General features: G+C 36.7%; 1 protein-coding gene across 2 annotated transcripts in view; it reads right to left on the bottom strand.

Moving 5' to 3' along the window:
- Nucleotides 1-15,565: 15,565 nt before the first annotated feature.
- LOC114658211 (uncharacterized) overlaps nucleotides 15,566-23,526 on the bottom strand; it is a 53,630-nt gene continuing 45,669 nt past the window's right edge. The window contains exons 1-2 of one of the 2 annotated variants that reach the window (XM_028810327.2): nucleotides 19,527-19,660; nucleotides 15,566-16,917 (exon numbers count right to left, since the gene is read on the bottom strand). In XM_028810327.2, coding sequence (XP_028666160.1) covers nucleotides 16,259-16,917; nucleotides 19,527-19,602 — 735 coding nt within the window. In that variant the 5' untranslated portion in view covers nucleotides 19,603-19,660 and the 3' untranslated portion in view covers nucleotides 15,566-16,258. Of the gene's footprint in view, nucleotides 16,918-19,526; nucleotides 19,661-23,526 lie in introns of those variants that run through there. The other variant, XM_051932382.1, reaches the window with a different exon arrangement.

Genomic DNA, 23,526 nt, shown 5'->3' with positions numbered 1-23,526 from the left:
TCACGTAAGACTGGCCTCACTGTTCATATCCAGGCTTTCTCTGACCACCAAAGAGCCTACAGAGAAGCAGTAACTGCTGCCAAGAACACCCATTATGGCAGAATAATAAAAAGTGGCCACGATAACCCAAGGGTTTTGTTCTCTGTAGTTAATAAACTACTCCAACCCTCATCTGGCCCAACTACGTCTTCTACTGAAGTCTGTGAGAAATTCCTCCACTTTTTCCGTAACAAAATTAAAGATCTAAATAATTCAACTAACATAAATACATCATCTGTTTATATCTTTCCTTGTTTTCCCACTCCATCCAGCTCCTTCTCTAAGTTCTCACCAGTCACATCTGCGTTTGTTAATAACCTGCTTTGTAAGATGAGGCCAACTACTTGTATACTAGACCCCATCCCCAGCACACTACTTAAATCCTGCTTTCATGCCATAATCCCAACTGTTACAACAATAATAAACTCATCCCTTGACACTGGCTTTGTGCTGCTCACTTTTAAAACCGCTTCTGTAACCCCAATGTTAAAAAAGTCTGGTCTTGATGCTGACAATCTTAACAATTTTCGGCCTATTTCCCACTTACCTTTTCTGTCAAAAGTTCTTGAGGGTGTTGTAGCGTCCCACCTCACCAACTACTTAACTTCTAATAATTTGATGGAACCCTTTCAGTCTGGTTTTAGGGCGCAGCACAGCTGTGAAACTGTTCTGCTATGGGTAACCAATGATTTGCTTATGGCAGCAGACTCTGGACAAACCAGCATATTAATTCTGTTAGACCTCAGTGCAGCATTTGACACTGTCAGACATGACATTCTACTGTCTAGAATGGAGAACATGCTGGGTATCTCTGGCTCTGCCCTCCAGTGGTTCAAGTCCTATCTGACTGATAGGCAAGAGTTTGTTAGTCTTGGCAACAGCAGGTCCAGCACAGCGCCAGTCATACAAGGAGTTCCTCAGGGCTCTGTCCTTGGCCCTCTGCTTTTCTGTATTTATCCTTCCCCTTGGCCATATTATTTGTAGCGTTGGACTGGGTTATCATTTTTATGCAGATGATACTCAACTTTATTTCAATGTTAAAAGTGGAACTTCATTAGAGCTTTCTTAGCTCACAACCTGCCTCAGTGAAATTAAAACCTGGATGGAGCAGAACTCTTTAAAATTAAATTGCAACAAAACTGAACTCCTGCAAATCGGGACTAAAATGCAACTTAAAAAAATGAGCTCCTTCCCAGTCAATCTTGGCGGTTATCTCATCAGAACTGCCTCTACTGTGAAGAATTTTGGTGTCATTTTTGATTCCTCCCTTTCTTATTCCACCCACATAAATCACATTAAGAAACTTTCTTACTTTCACCTCCGTAACATATCCTGTGTTCGCTCCTTCCTCTCCTAGTCTAATGCTGAGATATTTGTCGATGCTGTAATCACATCTCGCATCGATTATTGTAATTCCCTACAGGCAGGTGCCCCTTCTAAGCTTATATCACACCTCCACCTTATTCAAAACACGGCTGCAAGAGTTCTTACTCGAACCAGCAACAGTGAGCACATCACACCCATCCTGCTTTGCCTTCACTGGCTCCCTGTGTCTTACAGAATTGAATATAAAATTCTACTAATAACCTTAAACGACCTTGCACCAAACTACATCAGTGACCTTCTCCATCACTATGTGCCTGTCTGCCCACTAAGGTCCTCTGATTCTGGTAATCTTGTTGTACCACACACTAATCTATACTCCATGGGTGACAGGGCCTTCAGCTGTATAGCGCCCAGACTCTGGAATTACCTACCAAAATTAATTAGATCAGCTGACTCCATGAATTCTTTTAAAAAACAACTCAAAACTCATCTGTTCAGGAAGGCTTTTAGCTCTACTTGACTTTACTACCCTTCTCTCAGTTTACCTTTATGTCAAGATGCTCACGTAACCTGTAAATGTGTGTGCGAGACCATCAATTATGTTGTCTGTTAGGCTCTCTGAATTTACTATTTTACACGTCTTTATTTATTTATCTGGTTTAGTACAATACTATATACTGTATACATTGCCGTTCTTTCTTAAACTCTGTGAAGTGCCTTGAGCATGGGAAAGATGCTATATAAATAAAATGTATTATTATTATTATTATTATTATTATAAGCAAACTAAGAAAAAATAAACATAGTTACATTTTTTAATATTGAGCAGCAGCAGAAGTTCTCAATGACAAATCAAATTAATCACTTGAAAAAAATTAAATTAGTTGTCTGAAAAATTACATTGGGAAGATGCAACTCTGTGCACTTAGCATAGCTGCATTTATTTGCAGTGTTTATAATAAAGAAGATCAAAAATGTAATAATTTGAACAGAAATGTAGTATATTGTGAATATTTAGCCTGACAAACACGTACAAGTGAACCTTACAACTGACCACTATAATGCAAAAGGAGACATTTGCACACTCCTTTATCCTTTAATGGTACTGAAAGACATACACCAGGGAGCTAATGGGGTTGAAACAAGTAGATTTAGCTTTTTATAAAAGGGGATCTGGCAGGACAGAACAAGAATCAAGCTGTAAGATGTCCAGTGGGCATGCACGTCATCTGTGATATCATTGCTACTGAAAATAGGCCATCATCAAAGTTGGACACTAATGTCCCAATATCATGCAGCAAGTAACCCCTGGGGCACCAATATAAGTTCTTAACACTGGTGACAACACTGAAGCACACTATACCATTAGGTGGCAGCAGAGAGACTTATTATTGATTGGTTTGTCATCTGTGAGTGTTTTAGAATAAATGAAGCCACTGGATGTAATTATGCCTTTTCTTGAGCCAAAATCAGATCTGCCAGTTTAAACTCAGATTGAATATGGATGACTGAAACAGAAAAAGAATTCAGTAAAACAGAAAAAAGCAGCCTGTATGTGATGTCAAAAAACTGGATACATGTGGATTGTGGGTGTTTTCAGAATCAGGTCACATCAGGGCAGAATGCTATACGAGCACAAAATGGTAACAGCCAGGTTTAGCATGTACAATTAATAAGATTCCCATAATGTAATTAAAACCACACAACATGTGTCACAACATCAAACTTCTGTAGCTGCAAAATTAAGATTATCTTATTTACTGTAAATACATTTTTGTCTTTTAGTGAACAAAAAATATGATCTGAGGAAACCTGAGAAACTGGGATTTAATGATTCTTAGGTAGTACTAAACTGCAGTGGTTTGTCTGATCAACAGGTCAACTGTCTTGCAGTCATTTTCACACAAAGATGACTGACAGATCCATTCTTTTTTAAACTGTGTTTAATTCGGTATATGTTTATGGGACACAAAAAATTACAATAGCACATGCATGCTGTTACCAGATAAATATTTTAAGCACAGTCTCCTGAAACCATGAGCCTACAAAACTAAAAACTGTGTCACCATGCCATTCACAATGAAAGATCCATTATAAACTATTTATTTCTTGTGACTAATATGGGCAGGTACCCACAATTTTGTGCAGAGTTCTTATATGTTGAATACTATCTACATTGCAATTACTGGTAAAACTTTAGGTACTGCAAAAATGCATCTGTTACATATTTACCCTTATGTAACAAAACCTTAGCAATGGGGTGGAATGGGTGGAGAAGAGTGTCAGGAATAATTTGTGACAGACGGTTATCAGCAAATTGAAAGGGAAGGTCTACAAAATGGTAGTGAGACCAACTATGTTATATGGGTTGGAGACGATGGCACTGACAAAAAAGCAGGAGACAGAGCTGGAGGTGGCAGAGTTAAAGTGCTAGGATTTGCATTGGGTGTGACAATGAGTACATTAGAGGGTTGGCTCAGGTTGGATGGTTGAGAGACAAAATCAGAGAGGTAAGATTGCGTTGGTTTGGACATATGCAGAGGAAAGATCCTGGGTATATTGGTAAGAGGATGCTTAGAATAGAGGTGCCAGGCAAGAGGAAAAGAGGAAGGCCTAAGAGAATGTTTATAGGTGTGGTGAAAGAAGACATTCAGGTGATGGGTGTGACAGAGCAAAATGTAGAGGACAGGAAGATATGGAAGAAGATGATCCGCTGTGACAACCCCTAACAGGAGCAGCCGAAAGAAGAAGATGTAACAAGACTTTAACAAATACTTCTTTGGGTCTTTACAACACTTACAAAGCATTAGTAAAGTGCTTATTTATCTCTGCAACTTCAGTTTGGAGTAGTCTGTGGAGGCTTCTTGATATTGCATATTTAGTATAAGATCTGTGAATCCTTCATATTAACAAATAATTTTATCATCATGTCAATATGACCCACTGCACAGAGATGAATAACATGTCTACTGATGTTTAAGAAGTGTTATAAAGACCAAGAGAAGCCATTGTTAAGGTCTTATTACATACTGTAAGAGTAATTGAGTAATGGATTTGTTTTTCCAGTACATAAACTAAAGTGTTACTGAGTTATTAACTGATAAGAATCATTAAGGAATAAAATAAATGAACTGTATGGTAATTCCGTTAAAAATCCTTTCAAACAAAACTTCTTAAAAAAAAAAAAAACTATCTTTTTCACATTTAATACAGCTCATTCTGAATAAATGACGATCCTAAAATATAGGGTTGATTCTTCACACTTTATTTCTGTTCATTGTGATTGAGCTATTATATATATTCATCCACAAAGCTCCTGTACCTGGTTCCCAGAATATATGTGGCATAAATTATAAATATCATTTTAACAGTATTTAATCTGACCTTTCTTTACTTGTTTTATTATAGATTTGAATTATTTTTCTAACTTCATGTCCATCCATCCATCCATCCATTTTCCAACCCGCTGAATCCGAACACAGGGTCACGGGGGTCTGCTGGAGCCAATCCCAGCCAACACAGGGCACAAGGCAGAAACCAATCCCGGGCAGGGTGCCAACCCACCCCAGTAACTTCATGTCTTCGGAATTAATTTAGATTTAAATCAGATTTTGTACAATTCCTTTGTGTCTAATAAACTGTCACTGAATCATTTTCAGTACTGGCACCCCTGGTTCATGTGTAGTATACATTATGACAGACATTGTCATTCCTTATCACATCTGTCTGAAACACAGTCTAGGTCAGGGTTCGTTCAGGGAACAGTGGTAGTCATAGATAGGACTGCTGGGTAATTCCTGGTTGTCGTGGCCATTGGGAGTGAAATACAAGTTGTGATGGGATAATTTTATTATTTGTTCTTCCAGCAGGTGGAAAGGCTGGCAGGCAACTGGTACAAGTTTTACAACCAGAAGATGTGCATGACTCTATCAGCATAGCAATGGGCAAAAATGGAGAAAAAAACTACTGAATATTTACACTAAATCGCTAACCAAAAAGAAATGGTTTCAAAATGGAAACAAAATGGAAACATCAATGGAAATCATTTTCAAATAGTGTCAAAGGTAATCTTCTTATATAACATGCTACTGTGGCTGTCCGTTTGTCTGTCCAGGATTTTAAATCACCTGTACCTTGCAAACCGTTTGAACTATTGACCTGAAATTTGGTGTACATACTACGTGACGTCTGCTATCTGCTTTCAGGGTGATGATTGACCTCCAAGGTTATTCCTCTTTTTATTTTTATTTTATTTTATTGTGGAATCAACTCTGGGCAGTGACCAGCAGGGTGGTTGTGCGGCACATGTGTATGGGCACCATTCTCATCCCTACCACCTTCGCCGTTACTTCCCCTTCCTCTTCATATCTTAAATCATTGTTTAGGCAGATTAAAGACTTAAGTGCCAGCTTAAGTGAAAAATTAAGGAAAACATACCAAGAAATTGCAACACAAACACTGATTTAATCAGTTTTAACACAAAAAGATGCCGACGAAAGAAGAGAAGAAGCGGACCGCTAGGGTGGAGAAAAGAAGAGCCGCTCAGGAAGCTGCAAGCGCATCAACCTCTGAGCAAACGAATGCTAAACGTATAGAGAAAGAGTATGAAAAGTCAAAAATGCTCAAGTCAAGTATATTCACTGCACGTTATCATGCAGTGTGCTGTTACTGGTATCACTATAATAATTATAAAGAAACAATAAAGTAAAATGAAAAATAACACATTCCTGAAAATGGAACACTTAATTCAAAAAAAAAAAAACAAAAGGACAATGATATTGAACGGGACTCATTTAATGTACCTCTAAGAAAGCTGTATTTGGATTCCACGGGTATTTCAAAAAATTTCTATGACACCAAGTATTTTTTATATATAACAAGCAGGTTTTCGATAATGTAAAAATGTGACTGCTGAAATATAAATGTGTCGCAGATAACGCCTAAGTTTCACTTTGATTCAACAAGCTAATAGTGGGGCCTTTTAAGGTAAAACATGACACCATCTTACAGCAGTCTCTAGCATTTCCTCTCATTAACGTAACCACTGGTTTAAGGATCATTCACTTTTGTGTTTTAATAAATGAAGAAATTCATTAAAGAGACACCTGCAGAAACAATGTCATGCTTTATTGATGTGTTGTCACGAGCAAAAATGAACATTATGCTTTTAAATTATATCTAGAAATTGAATCATGCAGAGAGAATTCAGCAATGATTCCAGTACCAAGCTTTGAGGGGAATGTTATCTACTTTCTGACAGTAATTATGGAAAATTATGAACATTTCTGTACATATTAAAAACCTTTTGACAAGTTTCACAGAAGCCATAAAAGAAACAGTGCCTGACAGCTGAATATAATTCTCAAACCTTTGTAATGGAAAGAAGTGGTCAATACAGTCAAAAGCTGTGCGTAATGGAAGTATAGTCTCTTACACTGCGAAAAGTAAGAATATCATTAACAGCATATATTAAGTTTGGATAAAATGCAGACTGAAACTTTGCGATTCATTTTTTATTTTGAAAGTGAGAATGATATTTTGTGGCTGCTGTATTTTTCATGGACATTAAGGAACTGAGAGAATAAACTGTTCAATAATGATTTATTTAGCATAGGTCTCACAGTTTGCTAATTTTAATGCATCAGCAAAAATGCAAGAGTGGGTTAATAGTATTAACAATGTTAGGAGAAAGTAGTTATTGGGTTTTACCTTTATTTTTTGATATTGTATGATGGTCACAGTTTGCTTGTCATGTTTTTGTATCTCATTATTGTTTGGCTGCTAATTTACAAAAATGAAACAATTAACGAGACTGATTCTTCAAGAGTAAGTCAATTAAAATTAATTCAAAAGAAGTTAATTAGCAGCAAAAAGGGTCACTAATTAAGAAAAATGTTAGAATGAAAACCTGCAGCCACTGTGATCCTCCAGGACTGGAGTTGGGGACCCCTGACTAGCAGAATAAACAAAAAAAGTATAGTTCCATGTACCAGTAGTGGCACTAAGACAGTACAGTGAAAACTATCCAGACACACACACACACACACACACACACATATATATATATATAAATAAAACCAGTTTTGATTATACACTTACACATATGAATAAAAACAGTATTACTCACATATATACATACACACACATATATAACCACGAAACAGTTTTATGTAAAAAATATAAACGCTTTTGTGTAGACAATTTTGTGCAACACTAATAAATGGAGATGAAGAGATATGCATTGTAATATACAATACATACACATTATATGTAATATATACATATTACGCATTATGAAATGCACATTATGGCTGCTTGATGATGCCATTGTCAATATAACATTACATATAATAATTCTGAGTAACAACGATCTACAACCATTCAAAACAAAACTAAATATGAATTACACAGAGTAATAGTTTAGTAAGTTTACTTACTGAGGAAACTCTTCTGAACTGCTTTCTGTGTAGTCTCAAAATGAGCAAGGTATTTATCACTGTAGGAGACAGCCTACAAGAACTCGCTGATAGTGCATTTTGGTAGCCTTGAAGCCACTTCTTTTGGAAATTATGCAAAAACAATGCTCAATTATTCTGTTCGATGTTTTAACTACTCTGGATATTGATGCTCCATGTGTCTTTGAGAGACACATACAGTCCATTGCGCACACCCCCAGCTGTGTTTTATTATGTTCATTTATAGACTCTACGCATCATTGGAAACGGGAGGTGGGATGAGCCGAAACTGACATCGCACTCGACAATATGTTTATCCTCTTGAAAATTCTACACATACAACTCTTCTTACCCTCCATGAACCTACCCATGGTATGATCATTTGCCCTCTTTTATGGGTACCTTTGGAAAGAGAAAAGATCTGTTTCTTTTGCTGTCATTGGGGCTTCTCAGTGTAAATAGTTTTTTTGGAAAAATACTACGTCAGATAATTTGCTGCAGCACTCCTCCTGTGCAAATAATGAGTAGATAAAAACATACTCTCAAGCTGTGAAGTGTTTTTGCATTACCAGTCATAGTTTTTTCTGACTGGATGCTGCATTTGAAAAATATTTTCCCCCATCATGTTAACTTAAGAACACTGATGATTGCTGACTTTGCCAGACCCACCAGGCACCAGGCTAGAACTCATTGTCTGCTTCCCTGAAATACTAGGTGCTCTGGTGGCCCATTACCTCTGTGTATTTAAACCAGGCTTGAAGTTTGTTACTATGCTGCTTTTTAAACAAGCTAAGTGGTCCCAATTCTTCCTTTGTGTGAACATGTACTGCAAGCTACCAAACAGGAGGTGTTGCCACTGTAGTGAAGTGAGATATAGGCCCATGACAGTGAACATTTTTAGACTTAAAATAATGCACTCATCGCGGTGGGTATAGGTGCATGTGAATGCAAAGCTGGGTGGCCCCAGAACAGCCAGTTAGGAAACTAACTGGCTGTTTGCTTTTGCATGTGAATGTGGAATCTCTCCAGTCGGTTTTCTCCTTTTATTCTGTGGCTCATTAGCCAGAGATCACCTGCACCCAAAATAGGTTAAAAGGAGCCTGAGCAGGATAGTAGGAGAAAGAAGAATGAGTTGGTGGTCACCTGTAAGGAGGACACTGAGGAGGTATTTGTGAAGAGGAGAGGCTTGGTGCTGTCAAGCAGTTTGAAGTAAGCAGTGCCGATGGCAGGTGTAGAGGTTCTGGGGAGCAGCAGGTTTAAGTTTGTTGAGCAAAAAAAGGAGAGCAGCCGAGAATGGAGATTGGCTGCTGAGACTTTTCATGGAGACAGGAGAATCCAAAGCATGGCAGCATACAGTGGGAGGACAAAGCTCTCGGGAAGCTGCACTCCACCAGTGGAGCTGCAATTAGTGCAGTGTTTGGCTGTAGGAAATGGGAGCAATACAGTCCATATTTGTGGTGAGTAATGGAGGTAATAGACAGGTAATGTGACAGGCTGTGCTCCCAGGTGATACCTCCTGTTGGATTCCACTGTATTTATTGCACATCAAAAAACTGTATGGTTTTTATCATGGATTATTTTTTTATTTATTCAACTGTGCCACATTGTTCTTTGAACACTGTTGTAAATAAAAGCACTAAGCCCTTTTGATTTGCACCATCTGTTGTTGTTGTGTGCCCTCATTCACCCTAGTCTGTCTCAGTTTTTGCTTATCACCATCCTAGGTACAAAGATATTATTCCAACTGAAGGCAACCCAGGCATTACACATACCCCTTAAGTATGAATCCATACTCTCTCTCAGGAGAGGGTCAGATGCCAGTTATCTGCATAACTGTCCTGATTTGTATTTGTACTGATGCTCCACATAATTACATTTATTACAATTACAATTACAGCATAACATTTCCTTAGAATCCCTGTGTACCTGCAGCTGGATGACTCTTTTGCCCCAAGTAATCCTTCACAATACATAAACGTGCATGTATACATTCTGTATAAACTATTTTGTTGTTTTTTTATTATTTGAAGTTTCCAAAATGTTCTGCATTTGTAATGATAAAAGTCTCTATGGTGCTGTTTTCAACTGCACTGCTTGGTAATTTATTCAGCCTTCCTAATTTCCTGTATATCTTCAGATATTTTCCAACATTAGTGTAAAAATCACCTTAAACCATCATTTATCTGTGCTTGATGAAACACAAATTTTCAAATAACAATTAACACCCATCTTTCTTACTCCCTTTATAATTTTGCAAGACTCATACCTGGCCATCTATGGTTGCCTAAAGCTGCAAATATTTATTTCTTAATTATGGCACTGTTATGTCATTTTGTAATATGAAGACCTAACCAGCTTATAGTATTCCAGATATGGCTTCAAAAGCTTTAAGACTTAATGTGACGGGTGTCTGGTCACACTTGTAAATAATCTAATTTAAACATAGTTGAAATATCCGACTACGCCACCCAGTTATATTAAGAGACTTGGAACTCTTGAGATTTACAGATAAAGATTTCTTTAAATTGGGCGGTAAGTAAACACACGATGAAAGAAATGGCAGCAATTTCAGGAAAAGCAGCGGTAACTTGTATTACACAAGACAACATAAAGTACACCAAGAAGATAAAAGAACATAAGAATCTAAAAATATTAGGAATGAAAGCCTTCTTTTAAAAAAGAAAATACACAGGCAACACTCAAAAAGTACATGAAAGACATAAAAGTGCAGGATACAACCTTTAGTGGTTCAGAGTCCAATTTGCACACTGTGTTACCACAACAATTAATCGTCCAATTATCCATGGATACACTCTGTTCGCTGGATGCTTGTTTTCCCAAAAGAAGTTTTGCCAAAATTGTTGAATCCCTGTCAGTGTCTGTTCCTCGTGGACCAATCATGTACACGTCTGCACTTCTGGGTTGCTATGACGACCTAAGCACACATCGCTTCTTGTCTGCCAGTTTCGCTCAGTCTTTTCATGAGTCTTCCCTCTCTTTCTGGACCTACAACCAGTATCTCTCTGGTGGAATTGTCTCTTCCTCCCTGGACGTAGGTGTCACTGTCCATGTGCCTCACGTCTTGCAAGCCACGTGCCCTCATCTGCCAATGAGCCCCTATGCCCCATCTGAGTGGTCTTGACAGCATTCTCAGTGGACTGTTCCTAACTCTATGCCATCTCCACATCACCCACTGCCCAGAAGTATATACTGTATCTGCTTCAGTCTCTGCCTAGATTAACAAGATGATTTATCAAACAATGGTACATACCAATAGCGCTTTGATCAGCAGTACTGTAAACATATTTTCATTGTGTAAGCAACAGAATCAAAGCAGGTAAATATCTACATCCTGTAGACTGCCATAAACAATAACCTGTAACAGAATCAAAGCAGGTAGATATCTACATCCTGTAGACAACCATCAACAATAACCTTATTTTCAGTTGTTTAAACAACAGGATCAAAGCAGGTAAATATCTATGTCCTATAGATAGTCAGCAACAATAATCTGTAACACAATTACTCAGGAAATTTGCCTTTCCACTTATCACCCCATTCCCAACAATGGCTGCCTATTGCCCATTCATCTACTAGCTTTAAAATATAATATTTACGTTTCTTTGTTTAAACCACTCAATGTACAAAAAAATGTTCCCCTCCAACACCAAAATGTTCCCCTCTGTCACCTAAGCTTAAACTGTCTTGACATGTTCGCCACAAAGCATAGTTATCTCTCCTATACTATTTGCTTTTTTAATTACTTGTGTACACTGACTGGTTGAGAACTAGTCAAAAATTGTGAAGCACTTAATATGAATCATTGTCAAATCTGCCTCCAGCATAATGTTCTTTTTCCATTCTATGAGAGTCAAATATGGGACTCATTTTTATATTTTGGAATTTATCATTGTGTGTATCACTTCACACCATTCCTTAAAACAATCTGTTAAAATCTTTTTCTTAACCACTTAAAATATATAAATAGATAGATAGACAGATAGATATACTTTTCCATACTATTCTGGTTGACAGTTTTCCATTTATACATCCAATGAGGAACACTGAATTAGGCATCTAGTATGTATACAATTTAGAAAATAAAATGTTGTTATTGCAAAAACATAATTATGTTCTGCTATGAGGTATGTGCACTAATTCAGTTATTTAACCTGTGTTATTTATATTAAAAAGCAAGCAATAGGTGACTGCTCTTACTTCTAATTTTTCAGTATATATGGGTATTCTTTTTGTTATCTTTAGTGCTGTGTCAGTTTTTATATGTTCTTATTTAAAGATGTTGCAGTCATGCATATTAGGCCATGTAATAGTTAAGTAATGCAATATAAAATAAAAGATGAAATTATGTTGAAATGTTGAAATTATTATCTATGCATTAATCTGGCCTTTCCTAAGACACTGTGCTCCCATTTCTTCCTTTATCTAGTTTCAATAGATTTAAACTAAATTATACATGTACATTAAGAATAGTGGATCTCCCAATGAAATGTAAATTATACAGTTTTAGAGATTAAAAGTATATCCATTAACAGTTAATTGCAATAGTTAATTGTATTGTATATCAATGTGCATTTATGTGTTTTCTTGTGGTTTTTGTTAATATTGAATGATTATTTGTTATATTTTTATGTCATTTCTGTTATTTTGTTAAATCTGTACTGTCCTGGTATTTCATGTGTTTCATTAGCGGAGCTTCAAGATTCTGGGCCACTATGACATCATCGCTGCTGTTACCTCCCTCTACCTTTATTAGGAGAAGGCCAAGGAGTACTCAGCAATGGATTGTTTTGATTTTGTTATTTGAAGTGGCTAGGCTAAATATTGCCTTGATCTTTGTATTCTCTGGTTTTGCTGACTTTGCTCTCTTTAAGGATTATGAATTTTACATTTGTGTATTGAGACTTGTTTTCTTCAGGTTTTGCCTTTGGGCAATTCCTTTTGCCTCATTTTTGCTCTTTTGAGCTTGTTTGTCGATTTTTATTATTTTCAATTTTAAAGATCCTTTCTCTGCCTTTTACAAACTGTAAGTTTATGATGGTTTTTCCTTCTGGTGGGGGGCTTTGTTAAGTTTTGTAAGACAATTAGACACTTTTTCTCTGCAGGCTTACTAGGCCAAGAAGCTGGCCTCTATAGTGGGGATCAAGCCTATGAAGGCTGAAGGCCTACTGCCCAGTAGAGCCTGTGTTTGTGGGTCTTATTGACAATGCTGGCTACAAGGCAGGAATCATCTAGAGCAATCCCTTTGTTAAAGTTTCTTCAGTGAATTCAAGTACATGAAAGTACAATATTGCCATGACTTGAATTATGTTTTTTTGCATTTACAGCAATCATGTTTAATAAGAATTTAATAGTGAACATATCATATATTCATTTAAAGACAAGTTACACCAACAGTACACTTTCAACAATCTGTGGGCAAATGTTCCATAAGATTTATTTAACAGATATTACATACACTCTTAAAATAATGGTCCTTTTATGGCATTTTATGGTTCTTTACTAGATTGTGTGGTCTCATGTAGATCTATTGCTTGGCAAAGCACCATTTCTTTCTGGGAAAGGTTCTTTGCATATGATGTTAGTTCTTTTTGCTTTGAAAAATTCCTAATATGTAGAACAAAACAGAAATCTTTAATGTTTGGTAGGCTACCTAGCAGAACACTTATATTTTTTTTATTTTGACCACCCTAACCCACTCTCACCTCAGAGTACTGCACCCTCCACCCATCCTTCTGCTGATACCAGCATAGGTGAGAGTTTACCCCAACCCACAATTACAGCAGCCCAGGTGAGCAGAGAGCTGAGGAGACTTTGTGCCAGCAAAGCAGCGGGTCCAGATGGAATATCGCCACGACTGCTGAAGGCCTGTGCGTTGGAGCTGGGGAGTCCTCTACAGCGCATCTTCAACCTCAGCCTGGAACAGGGAAGAGTCCCGAGGCTTTGGAAAACATCTTGCATCACCCCAGACCCAAAGGTATCACGTCCTAGTGAGCTGAATGACTTCCAGCCTGTTGCTGTGACATCACATGTGATGAAGACCATGGAGCAGCTGCTGCTTCAACACCTGAGGCCACAGGTCCGCCATGACCTCGACCCTCTGCAGTTCGCATACCAGGAGAAGGTGGGAGCGGAGGATGCCATCATCTACATGCTACACCGATTCCTCTCCCACTTGGACAGAGGCAGTGGTGCTGTAAGAATTATGTTTCTGGTTTTCTCTAGCACCTTCAACACCATCCAACCTCTGCTCCTTAGGGTCAAGCTGACAGAGATGGGAGTAGATTCATACCTGGTGGCATGGATCATGGACTATCTTACAGACAGACCCCAGTATGTGTGTCTCAGGAACTGCAGGTCTGACATTGTGGTCAGCAACACAGGAGCGCCGCAGGGGACTGTACTTTCTCCGGTCCTGTTCAGCCTATATACATCGGACCTCCAATACAATTTGGAGTCCTGCCACGTGCAAAAGTTCGCTGAAGACACTGCCATCGTGGGCTGCATCAGGAGTGGGCAGGAGGAGGAGTATAGGAACCTAATCAAGGACTTTGTTAAATGGTGCGACTCAAACCACCTACAACTGAACACCAGCAAAACCAAAGAGCTGATGGTGGATTTTAGGAGGCCCAGGCCCCTCATAGACCCTGTGATCATCAGAGGTGAGTGTATGCAGAGGGTGCAGACCTATAAATACCTGGGAGTGCAGCTGGATGATAAATTGGACTGGACTGCCAATACTGATCCTCTGTGCAAGAGAGGACAGAGCTGACTATACTTCCTTAGAAGGCTGGCGTCCTTCAACATCTGCAATAAGATGCTGCAGATGTTCTACCAGACGGTTGTGGCGAGCGCCCTCTTCTATGCGGTGGTATGCTGGGGGGGCAGCATAAAGAAGAGAGACGCCTCATGCCTGGACAAACTGGTGAGGAAGGCAGGCTCTATTGTAGGCATGGAGCTTGACAGTTTGATATCCGTGGCAGAGCGACATCTATCTATCTATCTATCTATCTATCTATCTATCTATCTATCTATCTATCTATCTATCTATCTATCTATCTATCTATCTATCTATCTATCTATCTATCTATCTATCTATCTATCTTATAGATTGAGAAAACCTGGACTTAGCTTATCTTATTGTATGCAGCAAGAGTCTTTTTTAAAGGGATGATCCATGGTTTTTTCACAAATATGTTACCACCTCTTTATGGTTATTTACTATGGATCTAAATAGGATGTAAATTCTTTCCAGAACCTTTCTATGGTTGTGTCTTTTGTGAACCAAAATGGTTCTCCTATGGCATCTCCTGAAGAACCACACTGGCAACTTACTTTTAAGAGTGTAGTCTTTACTAATGTCTTCTTCTCTTTTTTGGTGTCTGGCATCAGCCATTCAGTATATTAATGAGGACATAATAAAATTATTTGTTTTAGTTCTTGCATGTATAACTCACTTTCAGAGTTTTTGACTCTAATGCAAGTATTTTAAAGTCAGTTGCACTTGCACTGTTTGGGTATACTCAAAAATTAATGGTGTCATTTCAGAAGCAAATTTTGTTATTATATTTCATAAGTGTTAAAAAATGAGTACTTCATTTCTTATCCTGTATAATTAAAGTTATTACCTATAATTGCATTTTAACGAAGGATAGTTGACACATCAAAACAGTCAAAAAGACCACAGAATCGAAGCATTTACAATAACTAAAGAGCAAATAAGATCATGGAGTGTGAGATATTTTTATTGTTTTATCTGTTATACTGAAATCAAGGAGCCAAACTCAACAATATGCCTTATCCCTACATTTTAAGAGCAATATTTCATTGACAAATTGGAGAAGTAGATACTGCATGCTTTTCATCCAACAAAAAGTTCAGAATTACAATTACCGGTACTTGACTGGATGGGTTCAGCCTTACAATACCAACATTTATTATCTGTTATTTTTTTTCTAATTTTAAAGAATTTTTGGAACTTGTAGCAAATTGTTTTCATAGTTTGCATATAATTGCACAGATTTTTGACACACTTAAATACATGCATGAAAATCAATTTATAAAAAATAAAACAGAGCATGCCTTTTATAGTGTTAGACACATGAGCTTTTCTTGCTGACCTTTCCATTGTTCTGGTTTTAGACTCAGTATCCCAGTTACCAGTAAAGTTGGCTCATTTGGACCACTGAGAATGGTGCAATTGCCTTTCAGTTTTCAACACCCATTCCAGGCAATCTGTACATTTAGAATAAACTATACCTCATAAAGCACATATGTACCAATCATGTACATGCCTGCAAACTATTAAGTCTTAATTTGACATACAATTTGATTTATATATTTATTTAGTATATACACATATGAAAGATCAATTTTTTTGGTTGTTTTACAACTTTAAAGAAGTTGAATTTTGATATTTATTAGAACATCAATGCCTGATTAAGAAACACAGCAATTAGAAGAAGTTGTGCAGTCTTATAAATTGAACAGGATATCAGACTGGCAGAATTTTTGGTGGTAGACTTAGTGGTGGAAGAGACAGATACTGTGTTAACTGAAGATGATGTTCCATTCTGGGGAGTAGAGCTGTTGCTACTTATTGCACTATTTGGGCTAACTGAAGATAATGTTGAACTTGAGGACATAGAACTGTTGCTTGTTGTATGTCCTGTGCTCGGTGAAGATGAAGAATTTGATTTATTTGTAGTTGTATTTTGTGCACTAATTGCAGAAGATGTTGAATACGTTGAGTTGTTTTTGTTTGTACTTGTGCTAATTGAAGATGGTGAAGTTGAAGAAGTGGAGCTGTTTGTTGTTGCATTTCCTGTACTAGTTGACATTGACATTGAAGTTGCAGAAGTGGAGCTGTTTGTTGTTGCATTTTCTGTACTAGTTGACATTGACATTGAAGTTGCAGAAATTGAGTTTTGGACTGCTATATTTCCTATGGAAGTTGAAGATGATGTTATGGTTGAAGAAGCAGTGCTAGTCATTGTTGAATTTAAAATGGTTGTAGATGATGCTGTGGGCTGGGTAGGAAAGGAGACATTTGAAGCATTTGCAGAGGATTGTGAAGTCCCTGTGGTGGAGTAAAGTGAAAGAAAAGGAAAAAAAATGATTGGTTAAAACATAACAAAAAGGTTTCTTGCTATACCTAAAATAGTCACATACAGCCTAAGAACTCATTAATGCTTGACCGAAAAACAAACCAAACAGTTTAAAAACTTGTTGATGGGCAAAACGAATCAAAACTTTCTTGTGCACATTTCCTTTACAAGCATAAAACACACAAGCTTTTTTGAAAGAAGTATGTTTTGGCTCCATTCTACTCAAGAAATTAATAAGGCACTTAAATGAAAACAATTATTCAGCAAAATAAGCTATACTTTCAGGAAAGATATATAAAAAATTATCAAGTAGCTCAGATAAATATAACTAAGTTAGGAAATGTATTACTAATACTTGAACATTTAGGATTTTGTTTTCGTTACTGAATACCTGCTTACATACACAGACTATATATATATACGATATATTATATGGCCCATATATACATTGTTTAGATTTCCTGTTATTGTTTGGATTATTTGTAATAAAAAAATCTAATATAGAATAATCTTAATATATTACAAAATTTATTGTCATATAGAAGACCATTTCATTGTTAGGTTACTGAATCATTACCATTTTAATCATATTAATACACATAATGTTAGAAATAGAAGACTCACCATTAATAAGAGACCTAAAGTCAGACATCTGTCAAATTCAATGAAACTCATTAAGCTAAACTCGTCTATGCAGTATTACATAGGAGAATTCTCAGTGAGGAGCCAGATGACCTGTTAGCTCAGGAAAGAAAGGTTTCTCTGACATTTGCGTGGACAAGAATTCTATTTTTTTCCCACCTCTTTGATAGTTTACCTTAGGTTAATTTATTTATCCTTTACAATTACTTATTAATGTTTAGGTGCTTTATCATTTAAAAAGCCTATGAATTTGAGATAGAGGGAGTGCAGTAGAGTGTGTACGCCTGATGAGCCCAGAATTAGGGCGAAACACGTGTCGCGTACTCTTTGCATTATTTGACAGTAAACTATTTCAACCATATATATATATATATATATATATATATATATATATATATATATATATATATATATATATATACAGTATATACACAGTATATATATATATAAATTTATATATATTATATATAAATTTGGGGCGGAGTGGTGTCTCTGAGGCTAAGGATCTGTGCTGGTATCCAGAAGGTTGCCGGTTCAAATCCCCGTCACTGCCAAAAGAGATCCTTCTCTGCTGGGCCCTTGAGCAAGACCCTTAACCTGTAATTGCTCCAGGGGCGCTGTACAATGGCTGACCCTGCGCTCTGACCCCCAAGTGAAAACTAACAAAATCTTAATACAAGAAATTGTATAAGGCAAAATAAAGAACAAAAAAAATGTGTAGAGCACTCTGAAAATACACTATACGAGAATGCATTGAGCTGCCATTAATATTTTTTAACGGCATAACCATCAGGCACTGACGCTCATATTTGTGCTTATTAATTTTGGTTATTTCAGTTAATGCATATATTATTAATGCATTAACATTTAATGCTTAATACACTGCACATTAATATCTATAAAGCTGATTTAATCTGAAAGAACTATCAGTATAATAATTATGTTTACTAGAATGTTAAAATGTAGTTTATTGACTAGTGTTTCTTGTGTTGTATAAAAACAGACAAAGGTCTGTCTGTAGATTATTCAAGAAATGCTGCATCTAAAATAGTATATACCTTTTTAAAGATAGGGAAAATGCCTAACAGTGCATTAACACACATTTTATAATTTAATCACAATTGATAACTCCATCACAGAAAATAAAGGCTTTAGTTATTCCAAGCACTTTTTATCTGATATGGTATTCTTTTATCGTATTAGTCCACATAATAAACATAACTCCAGAAGAGGGAGACAGCATGCCCTGATTTGTTCTGAGTACTGCACTCCTATAGTGAAGCTATGAAAATGAATCTGTATGATTTGTTGAAATTAATGTTATCCTTTCTTTTTTTTTTTTTTTTTTTACATTTTCTAAAATGTTTTAAATGATCATTTTGAGAAAGATAGTCATTGTGTTCTGTATGTATTAGCATATTGTTTTCTGTTATGTTCTAAATAATCCCCTTTCAATTCTCTTTTCTAACTATAATTGCATTTTAAACATCATACGGGGGGATTGTTACATTTTGAATAAATTACTAAATAAAGCATGCCATATTTAACATGTCTTCATTTTTAAGAGATAAAACAAATTGTACTTATTTCATTTTAATTCTATGTTAATTCAATTGTTTTATGTCTTTTGAGAAGAAAAAAAAATGAAAACATAACTGATCAAAATTATAATACACCTTACTGCACTGAAACAGATTTATGTTAAATTTATGTTAAATTACCATTTTTAGCCTTAGATCAAACATATTTAAGCTAGACAGAAATATCAATACACAACTTAATTCAGGAATATTATTTTTAAAGTATGCTTTGTTAACCTGTTATACTGTAGTACTTAACAATCCCTTAGTAGTATAATTATCATTTATGTGTAAAGTGTGTCTATGTTTTAAATGAACCTGAATACGTTCATCATAAAGAAATTTAAAGAATGGCTTACCCTGCATGTAGACTGGCTCTGCCAAAAGAATCAGAACCAATGCCATTATTCCAAGATACATCACATTGGCACCCATTTTGTTTGTAGTAACAGCAACTTCCACCTGTCCAACAGTGTGATCTATTTAGAAATCCTGTGCCTTTTTATATCTGAATTTGTAGGACACACCCAGTGAAAAGGAGGCTGTCAAAGTCACCAACATTACATACAACAACCCAGAGAAAAATTGAAAAAAAAAAAACACACACACACACATGCACACACATATATAAGTAATGTAAATTCTGAAATAGCATATGACTATTGCATATTAAGCTACCTTTAAATAAACTGATTAAAATATGAAATTTGCAAAAATGTTTTCTTAACAGCCATATCTGAGGTAATCCAGGTCACCTAATTTGTGTTTTCTATTATATAAAATTATACAATGTACTTTAATGAATTCTTGTTTGTTTCAGTTACAGAGAAGAGAACATTTTCACTGTGTATTCCACATTGTTTGTATAAATTGGCAGGGATCAGTTATAATGAATCTATCTGGATTGGAATAGTTCTTAACTCACTGTCCTGCTGACATTAAGCCACAATATCACTCCTCTAGATCACTTCTTATTTGTTCTACAGAGTCTCTCCTGGGCCACTCTGTCCTCAAGTCAGTTCACTATTTGCCCATGCTCACTTCCACCCTTCACAATCACAGGAGGGTTAATTTTCATGAGATAAGAGTGTGTTTTAGGGGTCTAAGAAATAATAGCTAGATTAACACATAACACTTTATTTGTCCTTTTTCCAGACACTCAATAAATAAATAAAAAATAAATATTATGGTAAACAACAAACTCCTCTCAAATACACACCTAAATGACTAAAAAGAAATAAAACTAAAATGAAAGAAAACCCCTGCCTTGGCTGTAAAAGATTAAGTTTTTAAATTTGTGTGAACTACTTGACCTTTGTGATAGGTTGTATTATTCCATTCTGTCTCAAATTAGTCTTTATGCTCCTACACGCTGGATGTCATGAATTTAGGAGTTCTGAGTGTCCTTATGCTATTTGTATTGGTCTTCTAACTTTGTCCGAGTTAGTATATTTTCCCTATGTTTGTGTGGATTTTCCACTGGGTTCTCCAGTTTTACTCCCAGTTTGTGTAAGTATATATCCTGTGATCCTGTCACAGGATACCTGTCACAGGATACCTCCATGTGACCCTAAACTATACTTAAAGGAATACTCAACACAAAATTTTTTTTTTTATATGTTACTTACCAACAAGTAATTTGTAGTGTAATTTCATGTTTTCATGGCGAATGGAGAGAAAGAAGTTTATGGCATAGTAGAACGCAATGATAGTCAGTTTTGTACAATAGTAAATGATTTGAAAAACAGAAAAAAAAATCTCATGTTACTTTGCCACATAATCAACATATCTGATGTCTAGTCGCTTGCTCAAAATGTGCAAAATGAATACATTTTAATTACTTCCAGAATTTTTAGCGAATAAATAAACTGCAAAAAAGGAATCACATGACTGAATTATTCTGCTGAATAATTCATTATGTGATTGCATGTCAGAGAGATGTGCAGCATTGTTCATAATCGCTATAAGTTTAGTTTCTTACTACCCTCCACTGCTACCTCCAGAAGGTTGAGAGTAAGTCCCATAGCTGAACCTGCCTTCTTAATCAGCTTCTTGATTCGGTGTTCCTCTAACGAAGTGATGTTACTAGCCTAGCACCTCACAGAGTACAAAATTACAAGGGGCTATCACAATGGCCATGTGAAAGGTATCAAAGTAGACAAAGAAAATGTACATGACATAACAAAACATACCACTAGCTAGAAGATTAGGGGGGCTAACAACTGTAAAATAAGGTTAGCTCTCAAGAATTTGGTTCACACCCTGACTTCCACAGTCATTGTGGACATCTTCCTATTTAACTACTTTCTAAATGAGCATTAATACCACAGAGCTGAACAAACATTGAAATGGTAACAGACTTACAAAAATAAAGGAAACAGGATCACTGACCAACCAATGTGTCAAAAATGCAATGAAACAATGTGCAAAGACAAACGTACAGATGTAAGAAGTGGTTTAAAAAATTAAACTAATAGGATGTCAAAAAAACAGAGCTGGGCTTCTTTGAAAAGGTAAGAGGTGCTGAGGATATGATCCCAAAATATGTCCCTAAAATGGTCAGCAAGACAAGATGAGCACAGGATTATGCCTATTATTTCTTGAAGTGTCTGTATCAGGAATCCACATTTCTAAGTTAGAAGCACCAGGGGTAAAGCTGAGGGGTTGTTTGCTCACACTTGCTCACAAAATCAACATAGCTAATTATCTCAAGCCTGGACTACTCTAATTGGTTCTGGGGAAGATTTATTCTGTCTGCATTTTTGGTTATTACCATGAGATGCATTAGCTTTATATATTCTAATACATCTTGTGTGCACATTACACCCCTTTCTATTGCCTGTAAAGGGTAGTAGCAGTTTTAAATGAAAAAGGAATCGAAGAAGTCATGAACTCAAAATAAGACATCATAAATCAAAAACATGAAAATGTGGATGTGAGTCAAAGATCGTAGTCAGGATATAGTGTGGGATTTCATAGCCAAAAGGAGATATGTAACTAGAGCCAAATCAAAAAGATATTGAGTGAAGGACAGATGAAGAATTTGTAATCAGAATATACTAATAAAATCCTGTCTTTAGTGGAATCTGAAACCTCAGACTACTGGGGGAATTCACATACTGACCTCTATACATTTGTGTTTGATGTTGACATACATCACACACTCCCGATTGTCTTTTCTGTAAATTGCATAGAAAACATCAACAAAAATGGTGGCTCCCATAGGAAAAAAACTCACCAGCCGTATCTTAAAATCTTCCATATCTCCTTCCACTGCAACCATTTGTGTTCTTTACTACATTCAAAATGCTGGTGTTGGCTTTCAAGACCATCTGTAGGTCTGACCCTGCATACCTCCAAAATTCTGATGAAGACTAGTTATATAGTTGTCTAACGGTGGCACTTTAATAATGCCTCTAATAAGGAACAACAGATCTGTTTAATGCTTCCTCAGAAAACTGGTCCCTTTTTGCCGTAATAATTACTATCCTCAAAAAGAAAAAGGACCTGCAGTAACCATTCATTATGTAGTTAACCACAGAGGCGTCATAATATATACGATGAGTTGCTGTGTTTAATTGGTTCTGTGGCTTAAGCTACTTGTGAAGTGAATGTTTTGCTTTACTTTTCATTTTTACTTTAACTAAACCCAGTTTAATTTTTTGTGATAACTTCAATCAGTGCTTTATTACTTACTAGCCATGCTACCTGTCAAACACAGTGTGACCGATTGAGGGCGCTATCACTCCCTTGAACCCTCTGATCAGACACCAGATAAAAGTCCAACAATTGTTTTTATTTGGACAATAATGTGCACAAAGCACCCTCCACTCCACTATTCTCATAAATCAATACAATACTCAATACAATAATCACAATCCTCCACTCCCAGACGCATTGCCACCCTTCCTCCCGACTCAGCTCATCCGTCTGGGATCTCTCACAGTCCTTTATAGTCCTTGACCTGGAAGTGCTTCTGAGCCCTCAGTCCATGTGATTATCCAGCACTTCCGGGTCAGGTAAAAACTCTTCTTTATCCCGGAAGTACGTCATTCCCTCTGTCGCCGTGACTAAGACGTACTTCCGGGTTATAGGTGAAACCAAAGTCTCTGGGCCTTCCTGTAGCATCCCCTGGAGGCCCCCATGGTATCCAGCAGGGCTGTGATGAAAAACTCCACTGTCCATGATGCCCTGCTGGAACTCGGGGCACCTCTATGTTGCATGCAGGGCTCCACCTGGCGCCCTGGGGGTACTGGCCGGGATGAAAGGCCGGCCATATCCCACAACAGGTAATAAAACAATTTAAAAATATCTCGCCATAAGTGTATCTTCAGCTCCTTTCCTCGGTGTACGCATGTG

Source organism: Erpetoichthys calabaricus, chromosome 9 (genome assembly GCF_900747795.2).
Source record: "Erpetoichthys calabaricus chromosome 9, fErpCal1.3, whole genome shotgun sequence".
In the NCBI taxonomy this organism is placed as follows: Eukaryota; Metazoa; Chordata; class Cladistia; order Polypteriformes; family Polypteridae; genus Erpetoichthys; species Erpetoichthys calabaricus.
This window is presented reverse-complemented; position numbering and strand designations above follow the sequence as displayed.